The sequence below is a fragment of the Anastrepha obliqua genome, chromosome 1 (genome assembly GCF_027943255.1).
Source record: "Anastrepha obliqua isolate idAnaObli1 chromosome 1, idAnaObli1_1.0, whole genome shotgun sequence".
NCBI lineage: Eukaryota > Metazoa > Arthropoda > Insecta > Diptera > Tephritidae > Anastrepha > Anastrepha obliqua.
In genome coordinates, this window is record NC_072892.1 from 165,012,752 (window position 1) to 165,030,720 (window position 17,969).

The 17,969-nt window shown below is 37.9% G+C and overlaps 1 protein-coding gene across 1 annotated transcript in view; it reads right to left on the minus strand.

Annotated features, from left to right (window-relative positions):
• Positions 1-17,969, minus strand: part of LOC129238271 (disintegrin and metalloproteinase domain-containing protein 12) — a 148,451-nt gene that overhangs the window by 6,139 nt on the left and 124,343 nt on the right. Inside the window, exons 3-9 of the mRNA XM_054873313.1 lie at positions 15,450-15,638; positions 15,131-15,282; positions 9,252-9,408; positions 9,010-9,183; positions 5,687-5,885; positions 4,446-5,606; positions 4,229-4,361 (exon numbers count right to left, since the gene is read on the minus strand). Of these exons, the coding sequence (XP_054729288.1) occupies positions 4,229-4,361; positions 4,446-5,606; positions 5,687-5,885; positions 9,010-9,183; positions 9,252-9,408; positions 15,131-15,282; positions 15,450-15,638 (2,165 nt within the window). The remainder of the gene's footprint in view (positions 1-4,228; positions 4,362-4,445; positions 5,607-5,686; positions 5,886-9,009; positions 9,184-9,251; positions 9,409-15,130; positions 15,283-15,449; positions 15,639-17,969) is intronic.

The following is a 17,969-nucleotide window of genomic DNA, read 5'->3' on the forward strand; positions in this document are numbered from 1 at the left end:
AAAAAATTAAATAAACAAAAAATATTGCCAATTAGCTCGCGAATATTTAGATTTTGTTCGAAGCATAAAAAGGGTTGAGGAAAAAATGTATAAATGAAAAAAAATAATTAAAAAAATAAATAAAAAATTAAAAAAAAACAAAAAAAAATTTTTTTTTAAATAAATAAAAATAATGTAGATTAGCTCACGAATATTTGGATTTTGTTCGAAGCATAAAAAGTGTTAAAAAAAAAAATAAAAGAAAAAAAATATCTATTAAAAAAAAATATTAAAAAAATAAATTAAAAAATTAAATAAACAAAAATAATGCAGATTAGCTCGCGCATATTTGGATTTTGTTCGAAGCGTAAAAAGTGTTGAGAAAAAAAAAAAAATAAATAAATAAATAAATAAATGAAAAAAATTGTATTAACAAAAATTATTCAGATTAGCTCGGGAATATTTGGATTTTGTTCGAAGAATAAAAAGTCTTGAAAAAAAGAAAAAAAAATAAATATATGAAAAAAATTAATAAAAAAAATAAATAAAAATAAAGCAGATTAACTCGCTAATATATTATATATTTGGATTTTGTTCGAAGCGTAAAAAGTGTTAGAAAATATATTAAAAAAATAAAGAAATAAAAATGAAATTCCCATATAAACTTCTCCTAATAGGTTCAGTTTTGGTGCATTTTTTCCATATAAATTAATTTAAAACGTAGTAATATTTACATGCTACTCGAACTAGAAGATAATTACACACAAACTATGGTCGAATTCTAATATCTAAGAGATAAATACAGGCTTAAAAGTATTAATCACCATATGAGATTATTACTATATAGTCACAGAAGCTAAAATAAATTATTAAAGTCATTTAAAATTAAAAAAAAAACGGGCAGTTGTATTCAGTTCAAAGCAAAATTTCCACTCTTAAGTTGATAATCTCCGTAGAAGTGTATAAAAATTAATAGTTTAATTATTTTTTAATTTTGTTTTTAATAATTTTTGATTATATTGCAACACAAATTGCAAAAGTGGTAAGTATTTGAGATGCAGAGTATGATTTTCTTTTTAATTTCAGCCGAAGACAAACTACACTTAGCAAGAGAGGCATGCGAAAACAAACGGCATTTGAGGCATTCGAGGCATTTAAAGCAAAAGTAGCCAGGCACAATTCAGCTAAAAATCAGCAACAGCAGCCAACAGTTTTTCTTTCGTGTAAATTAGAATAAGTTTGCACGTACACACATACATATATACATCTATGCATAAACATAATTGCGTATACTTAAATGCATATAGAACCATGTTTGCTATAATAGGAGCGCGACATGTTGTGAAAATTAAATTTTTTATGTATTTTTTATAAAATGTTCTTTTTTTATTTTTACTTTTTTTTTTTAAATAAAAATATAGTTTATTTTGAATAAAAAAATTGAATTATTTTAAATAAACAAAAATTTTGAATTAAAAAAAAATTTTTTTCAATTAAAAAAAATATATGAATTTCTTAAAAAAATTTCAAAGTTTTAGAATTGAAGTTACTTAAGAATTTCGAATTAAAAAAAATTCAATTAAAAAAAATTTGAATTTCTTAAAATATTTTCTTATAACTTAAATTTTAAAACTTTGAAATTTTTGTAAGAAATTCAAATTTTAAAATTTTTGTAAGAAATTCAAATTTTGTTTAATTAAATTTTTTTTACTTCAAAGTTCTTAACTAACTAAAATTTTAAAACTTTGAAATTTATTTAAGAAATTTATTTTTATTTAATTGAATTTGTTTTTTTTAATTCAAATTAAAAATTTGAAAATTTTTTAAGAAACTCAAATTTTTTTTAATTAAAATTTTTTTTTTAATTCAAATTAAAACTTTGAAATTTTTTTAAGAAATTCAAATTTTTTTTAATTGATTTTTTTTTTTTAATTCAAAATTCTTAACTAATTTAAATTTTTAAACTTTGGAATTGTTTTAAGAAATAAAAATTTTTTTTAATTAAATTTTTTTTTTTTCAAAAATTTTTCAAATCTTTTTAAATCAATATTTTTTCGTCCAAATTTTCGTTCATTTTAATCAGAATTATTACAAAAACTTGAAGTAAGCACCCATTGAATTTTTGCTCAATAAGGTCCAAGTTTGAAGAGGTGATTTATGACAATATTTTTTTGTTTTGCAGCAGTCTCGTGCATTTACTCAACATAAAAAAATCGGGCGTTGTATGGCAGAAAATGCATAAGGAGATCATATCATAAATATCATACCCATCGGGGATTTTGAACCACTTTGAACTGGCACAGTTTTTTCAAAAATTTTGACTCAAAAGTTTGAAATTTTCATGAAAATTTGTTTTAAAATTAATTTTTTGTTTTGTTGTTGTTTGTTTGTTTTTTAATAAAAATATAGTTTTTTCTACCAAACAAACCATATAAACTGAATTTTAAAACCTTGAATTTTTCAAAAAAAATTCAAAAAAAAAAAAAAAATTTTAATTCAATTCAATTTTAATTCAAAAAAAAATTTTTTTAAACCGAATTTTTTCATCCAAATTTTCGTTCATTTTAATCAGAATTATTAGACAAATTTTGAGTAAGCAGTTTTGTAATCCATTGAATTTTTGTAACTCTAACTGCCACAATTTGTTCAAAAGTTCTGACTCAAAAGTTTGAAATTTTGATGAAAATTTGTTTTAAAATTCATGTTTTTGAATTTGTTTTTCAATAAAAATATAGTTTACTCTACGAGACTAACCACATAACTTGAAGTTTTTAACTTTGAACAAATTAAAAAGAAAACTCAAAAAAATTGCGTTAAAATTTTCGTTAATTTTAATCAGAAATTTAAGAGAAATTTCGAGTAAGCAGTTTTATAGTCCACGAAATTTTGGTAGAATAAAGTGCAAGTTTGAAGTGACTCGAAATTCGCGTTGATTTTTGGCAATTTTTTTTTTCTTTTTGCATTTAAACAAAAAAAAAAAACTCGAACGTTATATGGCAGAAAATGCATAAAACGATCACATCATAAATATCAAAATCAACGCGGATTTTGAACTATTTTAAACTGGCACAATTTTTCAAAAATGCTGACTTAAAAGTTTGAAATTTTGATGAAAATTTATTAAAAACTTTTTTTTTTTTTTGTTTTTCAAAATCTTTTACAAACTGTGGTAAATGAGTATATACTTTGAAGTATATGAGTTTTTGTAGTAGATATTAAAAAAAAAAAATTGAAATAAAATTTTCAAAACTTTGTCATATGCCGCGCTCCTCTATTGTAAACACAATAGGTGTGAGTATATGTATGTATAGGTATGTATGCATTTGTATGCGCATATGTCTACCAAGCAAAGCAATAATGTTTTTGCTCATTTCTTTGTTCATTTTGCTTTTATTCGCTATTATTACGACTACTATTATCGGCAGCTTTTGAATTACTATCATCTTGGCTAATGAAATTCCTATTTTGGCTGCCTAAAACATAGACACACCTAGCGCTATCACTGGCTATGAATTGTGCACCATCGCACAGTGCATTGGGGTTTGTAGTGGATTGCAAGCGAATGTCGGTGATTTCTAGCTTGCGGCGCAGTGTATTATTCTGGCTATTGTCATTTGAGCCGCTCTTTGAGTTATCGCCACTCGAGAGCTGTTGCTCGTTTGCTTTTCTATTGATTGTTGTTGTTGGTGGTGCTTTGAGTTTACGTTTGAGTGTAGTTGTTGGAGTTGTGGAATAATTGTTTTCTGCCGCCGAGGGTATGGTTGGTATTTTTGTTGGTGTTGCTGCTGACTTTTTCTTGCTTAAACTATTTTTTGTGAAATTGTTTTTAATATCCGCCACCGAAACAATTTTGCTATTAGGCGCGAGACTATTCAAATCTTCGTTAGTTTTACTTTTGGCTAAATACAAATTGTTATGGATACGCGCCAAATTGTTAGTAGAGGCGCTTTGGCTGATTAGCATTTTGCTATTGGTGTTGGGGGTAGTGTTGGTGATGTTGCCACTAGTGTACGCATGCGTATGTGTGTTTGTATTAAGTGTATTGGAACGTTTGAGTTGGCCCCGTTGCGTGTGGGCCCCTAATGCGGTGCCCTTCAAGTGTTTAGTTGCGCTCGCAGCAGACGATGCACAAGATGCAGTTGAAGAAGAAGACAAGTTAGAAGAAGTGTTGGAAGGATGGGAGGAAGTAGTTGTATTGCTAGTGGAAGTGCTAAATGAGCACACCGACTTGTGCGGCGTGGATACATACATATTCTCGGCCAGTTTGCCGCCCAGGAAGAAGCGTCGCGTGCGTATGTAGTACGTGAGCCAGAGTACGAGCATCATGAATGGTATCACGCCAAAGAAGAAGATATACATGAAGTTCTGGAAAGATTGATGGCCTGTGGGAATTTCAGAAAAAAAAGTAGAAATTAATTATTTTTACTACTTAAATGGCTTCAAACATGAATAGCGCGCACACTTACTAGTAGGTGAGGTTGCTGGTCCGCTGTTGATTGAGCCACCCGGTCCGGGCAGGCGACATGTTGCGCCCGTATAGCCTACGTGGCAATGACAATTGCCCAAACTATTGCATACACCATTGCCATTGCAATTATCTGGGCATTGTTTGCCAAATCCGGTGGCACGTACGCGTTCTATCGTTAGGCACTTTTGGTCCACACACATTTTGCCATCCCCACACTTGGCACCGTTCGGTGACAGTCCTGGATCTGTGCTTTGCAGTCCCAAATCGACCAGCGCCGTGCGACAAGGCACTATATTACCGTCGTGATTAATGAACGAATGCGATAGTACCGCTGCCGACTCCATACCGAATTCCAGACGTTCATTCAAATGTCGACAATGCAACATGCCGCATGCCACATGCTCCTTTTCGCACGGTATGAACGTATTGTTGATGCGATCGTAGCCACAGTTGCCGATCCGCTTACCCTCTGTATTCTTCCCGTAGCAGTGCTCCGAACTCTCGCCGGTCGGTCCCCATAAGATGCGACATTGTTGTGAGTGCGAACGACAGTTGCCTTGGAAGCAATACGCTTGCCCACTGTCGCACTCTTCGGTGTCACGTTTGAACACGTCCGATGGACAGTACTCCGATTCGCCTGTGCAGTATTCCGGCAAATCACATTCATTCTCTGCCACCCGACACGCCTGCCCGGCCGCTTTGGGACGACACGTACTCAAATCACAGCATTCGCCGGTGGCGCATGACGCGTTCGTGTGCAGCATGCAAGTGTGTGGGTCGCAGCAGGTATTCTCACAATAGTTGGGTAGCCCACAATCGCATTGCTCGCCTGGCTCCACGAAACCATTGCCGCACTGTGGTGACTCGAACAGCTTGGTGGGTTTGTTGCGTAGACAGTAGTTCATGCCGCGCGAGAAGGCTATATTCAATTGGTCAATGCTGCAACTACTCCAATGCACCGGCACCACAGAGGTGGACGAAGCGGACATTATGCATTTCTCATCTTGGCACTTGCAGTCGGACGAATCGTGCTCCATGCCAAAGTTGTGGCCCATTTCGTGCGCCATGGTGGTGGCCACAACGGCGACAATTTGGCTGTGTTCATTGGAAACGCCACCAGAGTATTCGTGAGTGCAAATGGGGCCCTTCAGTGCTTTGCCTGTAAGATAAAAATTCATTTAGTATTTTTTTTTTTTACTACAGATGTAAAAATTAAAGCTCTTTGCAGAGGTTAATTACCAACAACACCACCACTAAATTGCTCTTTCGTGAGCAGTTGTGCATTGTCATTAGGATGATCCAGCACCAGTTTTGTACGGCGATAGTTGAGGAAGTTGCGCAAAGTTAGATCACCGTCGTTTGAAAACTCAATTTCGTTGGACTCGTTCCAGATGACGACGCCCACCAGTGCGACGAAGATGTTCAACGGAACGTACAGCTAAAAAGAAAATATATAAAATTTTTTTTAAATTGTTTCCGAAGGTAATTATAATAAGTGAAAAAGAGTATTTGTGGACTATGAACTGTGACTAATTTGCGGTTGTGCAAGCCGTTTTATGCTGCTGATGAAGTTGATCAGATTTTTAATATCAAGACCTGCTATGATGTCAGCAGGCGTACAAAAGAAGTGAGAACCAAGATGCTTAAATCTTAGCCCCGCGAGAGCGGGGCAGCTAAGAAGCAGGTGCTGAGATGATTCCACCTCATCCTCCATACAACTGACGCAAAGAGTACTCGAAGTAATTCCGATTCTCACGGCATGTACGCCCCGCAGATAGTGCCCCGTGAGGATGCCCACAAAATTTGAGAGCTGAAATTTTGTTATCCTCAGAATATTCCTCGAACGCCTCCGCCTCGCACGTGGTCAGAAGGATTTCGCGACCTTACACGTTCGTGTACTTGCCAGTGCTCGCTGAGTTGGTGCAAAGCTCATCCTTCCAGGAATAGAGCGCACGTTGTCAAGGGGATCCCGATTTTCTCCTTTTGCGGGCACACTACCTCACAGGTGCCTTGTCTGGGCAGCTCGTCGGCTTCGCAGTTTCCAGCAATGCCACTATGACCAGGTTCCCAGATTATGCTTAGGTCGAAGAATTCTGATGCAGTCGAGAGAGAGACCAGGCATTCCCTGACCAGTTTCGAGTGTACCATAATAGAGCCTAGGGCCCTAATTGCCACTTGGCTATCGGAGTAAATATTTAACTGCTTTTTTGATTGCGAGGCTACCTCTGCTTGGAATACACTGCAGTGATACAGTAACCTGAATTTGAGTTTGAACGGAAGCTCTTTGCAGTATACTCCTCCTCCAACCCTACCGTCCAACTTCGAAACATCCCTAAATAGGTTAACCAGGCCCTGTTCCTAGGTGTTGCCCCCGATCCACTCCTCCCTTAATGGAATATGGGTGGAGAAAGTCCCGCTTGAACTTAGCCACGGTATACATTGATCCGTCGACGGGGGGATGAACTCAAAGTTTTTAAGGATGCTTGAGTGTCCATGTGTGAGATTGAGCCTTTAGCCCAAACTCCTCAGTCTGATTGCGGCACGTGCAGCGGCAATTCTGCTTACGATGTCTGCAGGTACCACATTTAACATTTCTTTAAGCGCTAGAGTAGGAGTAGTTCGAAGCGCCCTACTGATGCGTGCAGATTTTGAACTCTCTCCGCCTTCTTTACCGATGTCATCCTCTCCAGTGAGTTCCACCAGACGACTCCATATAACAGGATTGGCTTTATTATAGTATTATAGAGCCAAAATACAACTCCAGGCGAAAGGCCTCATCTTTTGCCAATTGCGCCCTTGCATCCATACAAGGCGATTGTTGCCTTCCTTACTCTCTCCTCACGTTAGCTTACTGTCAAGGATTACACCTAGGTACTTCACCTTGTCAGAAAGCACCAACGGAGCGCACCCTATCGGGAGAAGTTGAGCTCTGGGTATTTTATATCTCCTCGTGAAAAGGACGAGCTCCGTCTTAAGAGAATTCACCGACAAGCCGCAGTCCGCCACCCATCGAACAACTAAGTTCAAGTATGCCTGCATCAAATCGTACAGGGTATCTACGAACTTTTCTCTAACGATTAATGCCACGTCATCCGCGTAGGCAAACACCCTACAGCCCCTCCTCACTAGCTCTTCTAGGAAGTCAATGATAACAATGATCTAGAGAAATGGTGAGACGTGGTGCGGCGTGCCCCTACTCAAGTGCCGGCGGAGAGAGACGCCGCCCTGATAAAGCTTTGATCATGATTTGAAAGTTTGCCGTGAGCAAAATCAGGACAAACATTTACGCCTCATTCATGATCCCAGTCTTGACTTTATATCAGGTCAGTCCATAAGTTCGTGCGTTTTTTAAAGGTGGTTTTAAAATTAATAAAAAAGATGTTTAAAGTATTTATTAATCAATAATATATTTTCCTTCATTGTTTACAATGTCTCGCTCAAAATGTCCCTGCTCAAAAAATTTGTTGTCCTTGGAGCCAAAATACGCTTCGGTATCCCTTTTTATAGCTTCTTTTGAGGAGTAGTTCTTGTTACTCATATGGGATTGAACTCCACGGAAGAGGTGATACACAAGGTACAATATCCGGAGAGTATGATGGAAGCGGCATTAGCTCCCATCCGAGCTCGTTCAGCTTGCCTAATGTTTGCCTTGCGGTGTCGTTGTCGCGGTGAAGCAAAACTTTGCGTCTAATCACTAAAGACGGTCATTTTTGTTAAGTGCCTCATTCAGGTTTGGTAGCTGATGGGAATAATAATCAGCAGTTATCGTCTGGTTTGGTTCCAGAAGTTCGTAATAAACAATACCGGCCATATCCCACCAAATAGACAGGATAATCTTCTTGGGGTGAATGCCATCTCTAGGGGTCGGTTCTGGTGTTTCGTCTTTATCTAACCATTGGCGTTTGCGAACAGGATTATTGTGAAGGACCCATTTTTCATCACCAGTAACGATACGGTTCAAAATACGTTCATTTTCAAGCCGTTGCAGCAGCTGAGAACACACATTCACTCTCTGCTGAAGGTTGGGGACGGAAAGTCTATGCGGAACCCATTTTCCCAGCTTTGAAATCTTTCCCAACTGAACCAGGTGCCTGTCAACTGTTCCATGCGATGAATTTAACCTCTGAGCTATCATATCGACTGCCAAATTTGGCTCAGCTTCCACGAGTTCGAACGAGGCGTCGGAGTTAAAGACCTCACGACGACCAGCGCTCAGGGCAGTCCCCACTTTGGAATTTTGAAAACCACTTTTGGGCAGTCCTTACACTCACGGTATCCTCTCCGTGAACAGTGTTTATTTCTGCAGCAGCAGTTGTTGCATTTTTACCACTTTTATAAAAAAAATAGAAAGTATGGCTCTTATACGCGTTCGAAGATTCCATTTTATTTTTTAACAACACGTGCTTCTATCCGCGATTAAAATCACTTGTTGAATGCACAATATATCAAAGAAAATATAAATAGTTCCGTTATATTCCGCGAATAATTTTTTGTATGCAAAAATTGTACAAAAGTGAAATTATGGGTAAAATACGCACGAACTTATCGTACAAATAACTTACCGCATTAATAATATTCGCCAAATCCTTACAGTGCTGATGAACTTTTCTCTGACTCTCTCCAAACGATTTATACATTTTATTGTCGACCACAATGACCAGTTCCACATAGGACGAATGTTTGTTGGCATTGTAGGGGCCACGTATTACATCGTTATTATGATGCGATCTTTTATACTATAATTGCATAAACAAATTTAAATTTATTAGAAAATTAGAAAAAATTCTAAAAATTCTGCACTTACCCTTAAAATTCGATTGAACTCTGAACCATCAAGCTGCGCTGGTACTTGCGGTAGCTGCGAGAGCAAATTCTCAGCTTTTTCGTCAAAATTGTGTGTGTGATCGTCGGTGGCACTGTTATAACCGCAGGTTGCATTTTTGTTCAACAAATCGGAATGCCTGAAAAATTAAGAAAATAAAATAATATTAAAAGATTTTTATTATTTATTTCTATTTATTACTAAACGCATTTTTGTTATTCAAAAAATTGTCTGATAACAGTTAACAAATTTTGAGCATTAATTAGCATAAATTAGCAATGCCAATTTCGCTAAACGTATTTGCAAATATTTTTGCCCTAAACGGAAGTACGAAAGGAAGTTAAAGAGAAATTCTGGCATGTGCGACTAATTTATATGCAAACAGGCGTAGGTGAGTTCTGAGTCAAAAGAGTAACGGCCATGGCGTGACATTGTGTTAACGTAGAGCGGCAGCCGCTAAAGTGGCTGAAAAAGCGCCGGCTTGTTTACACGTATGCGCTGACCAAATATTGACTTAAAAGGTGGCCGCACGCAGAGCTCAACTTTCCTGTTAGGCAAGCCAATCAAGCTGATGGCTGGCGAATTTCAAATAGAAAGACAGGTAGATTGCGATCGACTGACAAAAGTGTGGAGACAGTGCTTTGAGAAAATCTTAAATAATGAAGCGAAATGTCAATATAGCGTAGAGAGAATTGATTGATACTTGTGATTTGCTAAAAACAAAGAAAAAAATGGTGTGCATCAATCATGATTCCAATTCCACTAATACAAGGTTAAGTCCAGAATAAATAAGACTGAGCTAAAATAGAAACGACAGGAGTTTTGTTCTGATAACTTTGAGTTTATTTATTCAAAATAGTCCCCTCTGGCCTCGATACACTTTTTTCGAAAGAGTGTTTCAGGTCGTTGACCGGAATGTCCTTCAGGATGCCGGTACAAGCCATTTGGATGGCCTCTACGGACACAAAAAGTTTTCCTTTCATGGCCAAATGCAATTTTCCGAATAGGTAGAAGTCACAGGGAGCCATATCAGGCGCATACGCTGAGTGATTGATGATTAAAATGCGATTTCTAGTGAAAAAATCAGTCACAAGAGTGGATCGATGAGATTGTGTATTGCTATGAGCGCCAGCTTCCTCCTACGCTGTATTCAGGGCGAATTCGACGAATGCGATGTAAAAAGATAGAAAATTGCACTGACGGTTTGGCCCGTTGGCACGAACTTCTTGTGGATAATTCCCTTAGAATCGTAAAAACAAATGAGCATTGACTTGATTTTTGACTACTCCAAACGCGATATTTTGTGTGGTGGCTCGTCTGGGGATTTTCAGGTTCATTTTGGAAACCAACCAAGTTTCATCACCAGTTACAATGTTGTAAAGGAAGTTCTCGTCTTTTCTCGCGTCTTTAATGGGATCTTTCGAATATTGAATTCTGAGCGATTTTTGGTCCTCTGTTAACGGAATGAAATGTTCACAGACCTCTCGTAAGCCCAAATGATCAGTTAAAATGTGATAGATCGATGTTTCGGAGATATGCCCCTCCGATTCCATAAATTTCCACGATGATTTCAGTTCATTTTTGATAAATTTACGAACAATTTCGATGTTCATTGTCATTTATGTCCTCACAACCACTCATGAACTCTGACACGAGATAGACACTCATCGCCATAGACTTTTTTCATCAAATTAAATGTTTCGGTAAACGTTTTACAGATTTTAAAACAAAATTTGCTATTAGCTCTTTGTTCGAAACTCATTTTTGTACCGATGACACAAACCTACTGACGCAATAACTTCGCTTCCACTGAACCGAATGTCATCAAACTTTTACTAGAAGCTAGCTGGGGATGTAACTTCCAACGCACAAACTCATTAAAAAGATGACGCCATCAAAAACATTATTAGTTGCTATCGCGCCGCCTTTGGGCGCATAGTGTTGCAACAAATGCTTTTTCTAATGTTGTCTACTTTCGTCCAAAATTTAGGCCCATGAGAGAGATTCGTCAATTCCTAAAATTTCTTCAGTAAGGCTACGTCGCCAAGATACTTTAGGGCGCCCCTTGTGGCGCGATCCTTGTGGGTTTCAATCTAGTGCCATTCTACTATGTCGGTCGCTGGATTGTGCAAAGTATGGCCAAATCGAATTCCATTTGCGCTCTCTTCCATTTCAATGTCAATTGGTTTTTTTCTGCTTCGATTGAGGATTTGCTTGAAATCCAATTGTCAGGCCACCAGTTACGGTGAATTGGTCTTAGGCGTCGCTTTACAAATGGCTGCAGCTTCCATGTTGCAGATACAAACACCAATCACGTTTCACAGCCGATAGGATGAATTTAACATTCGAATTATAAAAAACGGAGTTTGGTACGCGTTGTCAACTGTTTGGAAAACCAGATCTTTTGGAGACTTGCAAAAGCTGCTTTGGCTTTTTTGGTTCTCGCATCAATAACGCCTTTTGTTCCACCGGACAGGGTAATTTGGCTTCCTAGATAGGTGCAGCTGTTTACATTATCAATGGGCTCTCCATAAATTGTGAACTTGTTTTGTAGTTGATTGATTTCCATGGACTTAGTTTTCCTTTGGTTGATTCGCAGTCTAACGTGTTTGGCTTGGAAGCTTAGAGCATTAAGTTTGCTCTGCATGTGTCCGCCATTCCGTGATAAGAGTGCAATGTCATCTCCATAGTCAAAATCGTTTAAATGCTCCATACTGGTAGGATTCCCGAAAATTTCCCTGCCTGAGCTGATATCGAGAACGCTTGGCGATGACTATTAAAAATAGAAGAGCGGATAGTATACACCCTTGCTTGACACCAGCGAGAGGTTCAACAGGCTCGGAGAGGGCACCGTCGTGTAGTACTTGGCATTTGAATTTCAAGTTTTGGGCTTGAGTAATGCTAGAGATTTTATCTGGGACTCTCCCTCGCTTAAGGGCGTCTCAAATACCCTATGATCAGGAAGTACCAGGAATGTTTAAATAAAACAAAACGGAGTTAAATTTCAGGCAAATTTATTTTATCTCCTTCAAAATATGACCCGGCTGAAGCAAAACACATGTGCCAACGTTCGACCCAGTCCTCCATGCACCCCTGGTAGGCCGACGAAGAGATGGCTTTCAGCTCCTACGTCGCACTCTCTTTGATATCCTCTATCGACTGAAATCTCCATCCACGAAGTGGTAACTTTAACTTGGGAAACCAAAAAGAAGTCGCACGGAGCCATATCAGGTGAATACGGTGCTTGCACGATGGTATTTACTTGGTGTTTGGTCAAATAATCCAGCAGAATTTGGGCTCGGTGCGATGGCGCGTTATCATTATGCCACATTTCCGGCCGTTTGCGACGTACAGCATCTCTCAAACGCTTCAAAACGGATAAATAATATTCTTTATTGACTGTCTGGCTCGATGAAAGGTACTCATGGTGCACTACGCCTTGGCAATCGAAGAAAACAGTCAACATCACCTTCCCGGTACTTTTTGATCATAGGGTACTTTGATGTCGCAGCCTATCGAAAGCCTTTTCAAAGTCCAAAAAGCCCACGTGAAGGGACTGCAGTGATTGCAGTATCAGCTAACTTATGCAACTTCACTTTTTGATCATTCAAAATGATTTTGTAGATTTTTTTGCTTTTTTCTGAGGTCTAGGTCATTTGGACATCCACTGCAGGACCAATTTCGAAGACAGAAACCCGTTCCTTTTATTATTATTGCTGATGGAGCGGAGTCCCCATAACACTTTTCAAGCCATTGCCTCGCTTAAACGGTATTTTTCCCCATCAAGAAGCAGTGTAAAATTAAAACACAAAATTCTTTGTGATCCATTGTTTTGAAAATAACAAAAGTAGCGTCACTCTAATCACAATAACTCACGAATTAATGAATAGAATATCAGGAAATTTGAACAGCTGTCTTTTTAAGTTTAGTACTAAAGGAAAAAGAAGAGAATGCAATAAAACTCGTGCCACCTATGTGTTAGGCCTGGGACTTTTCAGCCTATGTGTTATAAGCTGCAAATAAACCAACTTTTTCACATTTACACTTTTAGAAGGATTTTTTTAAATATTTCGACGACAACGTCAATTGGGGAGCAACATTTTGAGGTTAAAAAGCAGGCCTAAGGTGCTCAGAAAAATCCTTCATCTCCCAATGAAAGTTTCGTGGTGTTCAATTCATTCGTTTTGAGGATTAGCGTCTTCAAAGAGACAAAGTTTTTAAAAAAAATTTTATTATATAATATTTTGTTACTCACTTGTAGAAAAAAGCAACCACACATAAGTGTGCATGTGTGCGAGATATTTCCATAGACGTTTTTTATTACTTTTTTTTTTTGTTTTTATGCAGATGACATAGCTATAGTAGTTACGGGAAAATACATGGACACCATCAGTAGTGCGATGAATAACACACTTAAAACGGTATACCAATGGATATCTCGCGCAGAGCTAGGGATAAACACCGAAAAAACGGATATGGTACTTTTGACCAGGAAGTACAAGGTCCCGCCGTGGAACCTCCCGAAGCTAGGCAACAACGAACTACTTCTCAAAGATCATGCAAGGTACCTCGGAGTAATACTAAACAGTAAATTGCTGTGGAAGCGCAATGTTGAGGAAAGGATGAAAAATGACAGTTACGCGTTGTACGGATGTAAAAGAATGCTGGGCGTTACTGGGGGTATATCACCCTCTCTGATGCTTTGGTTCTACAGGGCAGTAGTTAGAGCGGTATTGTTGTACGGGGCCGTAGTATGGCGGACTGCGACAAGAAAACTGACATACTTAATGCCACTAGAAGGGATTCAACGACTCGCTGCTCTGTACATAACAGCAGCGATGAAAACCACTCCAACGGCGGCGTTGGAAATGATACTCAGCATGCCACCTATTGACCTTATGGCGGAAAACCTAGCAGCGAAATCCGCGAGGAGGCTAATGGGTGCGGGGGTACTCGCCTACAGAACCTTCGGTCACAGCTCAATAGGAAAGTGGAGCTCAGGTTGCACAGACTGCATGACTCCGTACTTTAATTGGGGGAGAAGGTTTCGCACAACAATTGAAGAGGAGGGATGGCACAAAGGCATGAAGTCTCGCCATAGAACTTTTCACATCTACACAGACGGCTCTAAAACTTTAGACGGAGTGGGAGCGGGTATTTACTGCTTAAAACTAGGTATAAGACAGCCTATCAAGCTGCCAGACCACAGCAGTATTTTCCAAGCGGAAGTTTTTGCTGTGGGGAAAGCCTCCGCGGCTAGCCTATATTAGAACAAGAAAGAACTCAACAATTAATATATACGTGGACAGTCAAGGAGCAATAAAAGCAATAAGCTCATATTGTATTAAGTCCAAAAATGTTCGAAAGGCTAGCCGCAAACAGTAGGCTGCATATCTACTGGATGTTGAGGAAACTTAAGGACACCTTCTGTGCGTCCGTTAAAATGCCTAGGAGTCCCATTGTTTGAGGGTCTGGAGGATGTCTCAAAAGCGGATCTCCCAGCGCTGCTTAGATTCGCCAAAAGCGCTGACATCCTACATGATGTCTACTTTCGGTATTCACAGAGGTCGGTCTCCATCTGTCATCGCTAGGGACCAAAAGGTCTATGCGTGGCTTGTTGCAAACCAGGCTAACCTAACCTTTATTACTCTTTTACTATTAAAACATTTGAATGAATATACACTTATACGGTATGAATATACACTTTTACGTCCCTAAGCCACAAAAATAAGTCCTTACCAAAGTCAATGTCAAGTTTATACATTTTTATACTTACTACCATGGTACAGCGCCTAAATGTATGCTACACGAATGCCTAAAAACTAAATAAAAGCCAAAGCGATCAACTGTGAAATACTCACCGAAATAAAAAATGTTCATCCTGCAAGCGTCCATCTCTACCGGAGTGTATGAAATATGTACCGTTGCCATCGAAAACTATACCGTTCACACCACCACCGCCACTACAAGTAGATATGGCAACATTTGAATACGGTTTGCCGCGTATGGTGCCCTACAAATTGGAATAAAATGCATGAAATTCACAAACAATAAGAAAAGTTATTATCGCAAAACAAAACACAAAACAAAAAACAAAAACAAACTACAACAATTTTGAGTTACTAGCGCGTGTTTCTAGAATCACGACGCTGCCAGAGAATGTTCATAAATATAACTCACCTGGTAATGGCACAATTCCATTTCAGTCTTTGTGAAATTTTTTACGACACGCCCTGTTGGCGAATTCGAATTTTGATAGCGGAGAAAATGCTCAGCTGGCAGCAATTCATCGTTGCGATGCAGGTCAACGTGGACGCGTTGACCTTCATGCTGATACGTGAGCGTTATGTGCGGTACGTGCTGGCCGTCCTAAAAAAAGCATACGACAGACGGATATGAAAATTTATTCGCAAATGCTAATGAAAATATGCAAACATTTTTTTTATTTTTTGTTGTTGTAAAGTATGAATAAAAATGGGAGCTATGCAAGTTATTTTCTAGCTATTTTCTGTTTCTATGCATATATTTGCGTTTCTATAATAAAATTTCCAATTTCCATTTTAAAATTGCGTAAAAGGATATCAAAATTAATAATTCATATTTACATTTCAGTCATACCGTTGGAGGGTTGGTAAACAGTATCTATATCGCACCTAATAGCTTTGCCAATGAGTTTTATATTTTCCTGTATTCATAAAATCACACATACCTACAAATGCAAGGGTTACTACCTACCATTCGTAGTCACCCATCGGATGCCATCAACCTTTTGAATGCTTAATAATTGTCCGGCGGCCGATCGTATTTCAGCAGACAAATTTAATTTCAACATGCTAATTGTGGGCGTTTTTCAATTTACTGGATGGGTTTTAAACATTTACATGACACGTGGTGTGGAAAGGAGCAGCAATAAGCGGGGAATGAAAGGCGTAATGCGACCTTGGAAATGTTAACTTGAATTGTGTGAGAACAGCGGTTTGCGCAAAAATTCGCCATTGGTCAGAAGTTCATATATAAAAATGCATGCAGATGACATCTAGCCTTCCGCTAGTGAGTCGGCAGATTTGACCCTTAGGAATGGAAAAATTTATGCTCCTATTTTTTTCTTTACCTTCTGCTCCAAAAGTGCCCGAAATGTTTCAATTAAGGGGTTACATGGGTTTCGTGAGTTCAAAAATCTATTTTTTTTTTTTGACTTATAAATTTCTACAATATTTCAAGAATATTATCTTAAGTTCTCAAGTCGATCCGAATAATAGTTTCGCAGATACAGCCTTTGGAAGGTGTGCGCTCCAAGCCACTTTTATTGTTACTCAAAACTTTAAACGCGTTTTTTTCGGAACCGTGTTTTCAAAGTCGGTTGTCAAATGTTCTCCAAAACTACTCAACCGATCTTGATGAAATTTTACACAGGTGTTCAAGATACAATTTACTCGTGCTTGAATGAGGGATTTTTTTTTCAATTACAACTATTTTAAAAAACACAAAATTTCAAGCAAATTTGACCGAAATTTTCATTTTTTTGGAAAAATGCCTGCCAAAATTCCAATTTTTACTTTTTTTCTTTTCTTCGTTCAAGCACGAGTTTATGGTCTTAACTAAAACACTTATTTTTGTTTTTTCATTTTTGATGATCCTGTCAGGACATGCTGACAACGCGGACGCATTTTTTTCGAGGGGTCACCAGAAATTACGTCGCAATGGAGGAGTTTTAATTTTTTTTTTTTTTGAAAATTTCATAAATTATTCTTTAAATATGTATCTATAAGACAGAAAAAAGTTTGAATTAAATAATATAAATAATTTTTTACATCGAAAAAAAAAACTGAAAATTGGCCTTTTTTTACCCGACGAAATCCATGTAACCCCTTAAAAGAGTGTTGCCAGAAATTTTATAAAAAGCATTCCCTTTTTTTACAGTCTGTCTAACAAAATCGTGACCGCCATAACTTGGAAACTATTTGAATCTCGAATCTATAATAAGATTCTAATAGACTGAATTGCATGGGCTTATAATATTCAACACATGGGCGGAACAGTTCCGAGCCTAACAAAAAAAATATTTGTTTTCTTTTTTTTGCGGATGGTTTGGGTTTAAGTGCCTAATGCATCATCAAATCTGGTGTCGCTGCAGTGGTATATCCGGGGACTAAAAAACTCTCCCTCCTTTGGAACCGTTTTGCATTACCGCGAAACCACTGATGATCTCATACGATTCCTCGCTACTTAGCATCCTGTCGATTACATGTGTGGTTGTGTAACCGACTGCATTCTCCATAAAACTGCTTATCAGCTTCACCCAATGATAAGTTCGGCTTCGTCACAAATAAATCAAAGATCCTCTGATCTTGCTTTGGAGAGGTATTTTTTTGTTGGTCTTCGTCTGGGGAAGTCGTCAACGTTTTTAACTTCGGTATACTCAGTGACTAATCAAATATTTTTCTGCAGATACACGTGACATATTTGGACCTATAGGGTTTGTACATGAGAACACTAGAAAACGTCTTTCATGTGCGGAACTTCATTTCTACAAGGGAACAAGTTGGAACCCTATTTCCATTAATTGTGCGACACAATCGTGAAATCGAAAAAGAAAATCACTCGCCTTCCTCGATTAAAACGACTGCCAAACACAAAGAAATATACCGAACTGACTGAAATTTGGTATTTTTCCAAGAGATGCTACTAACTTAATATTAA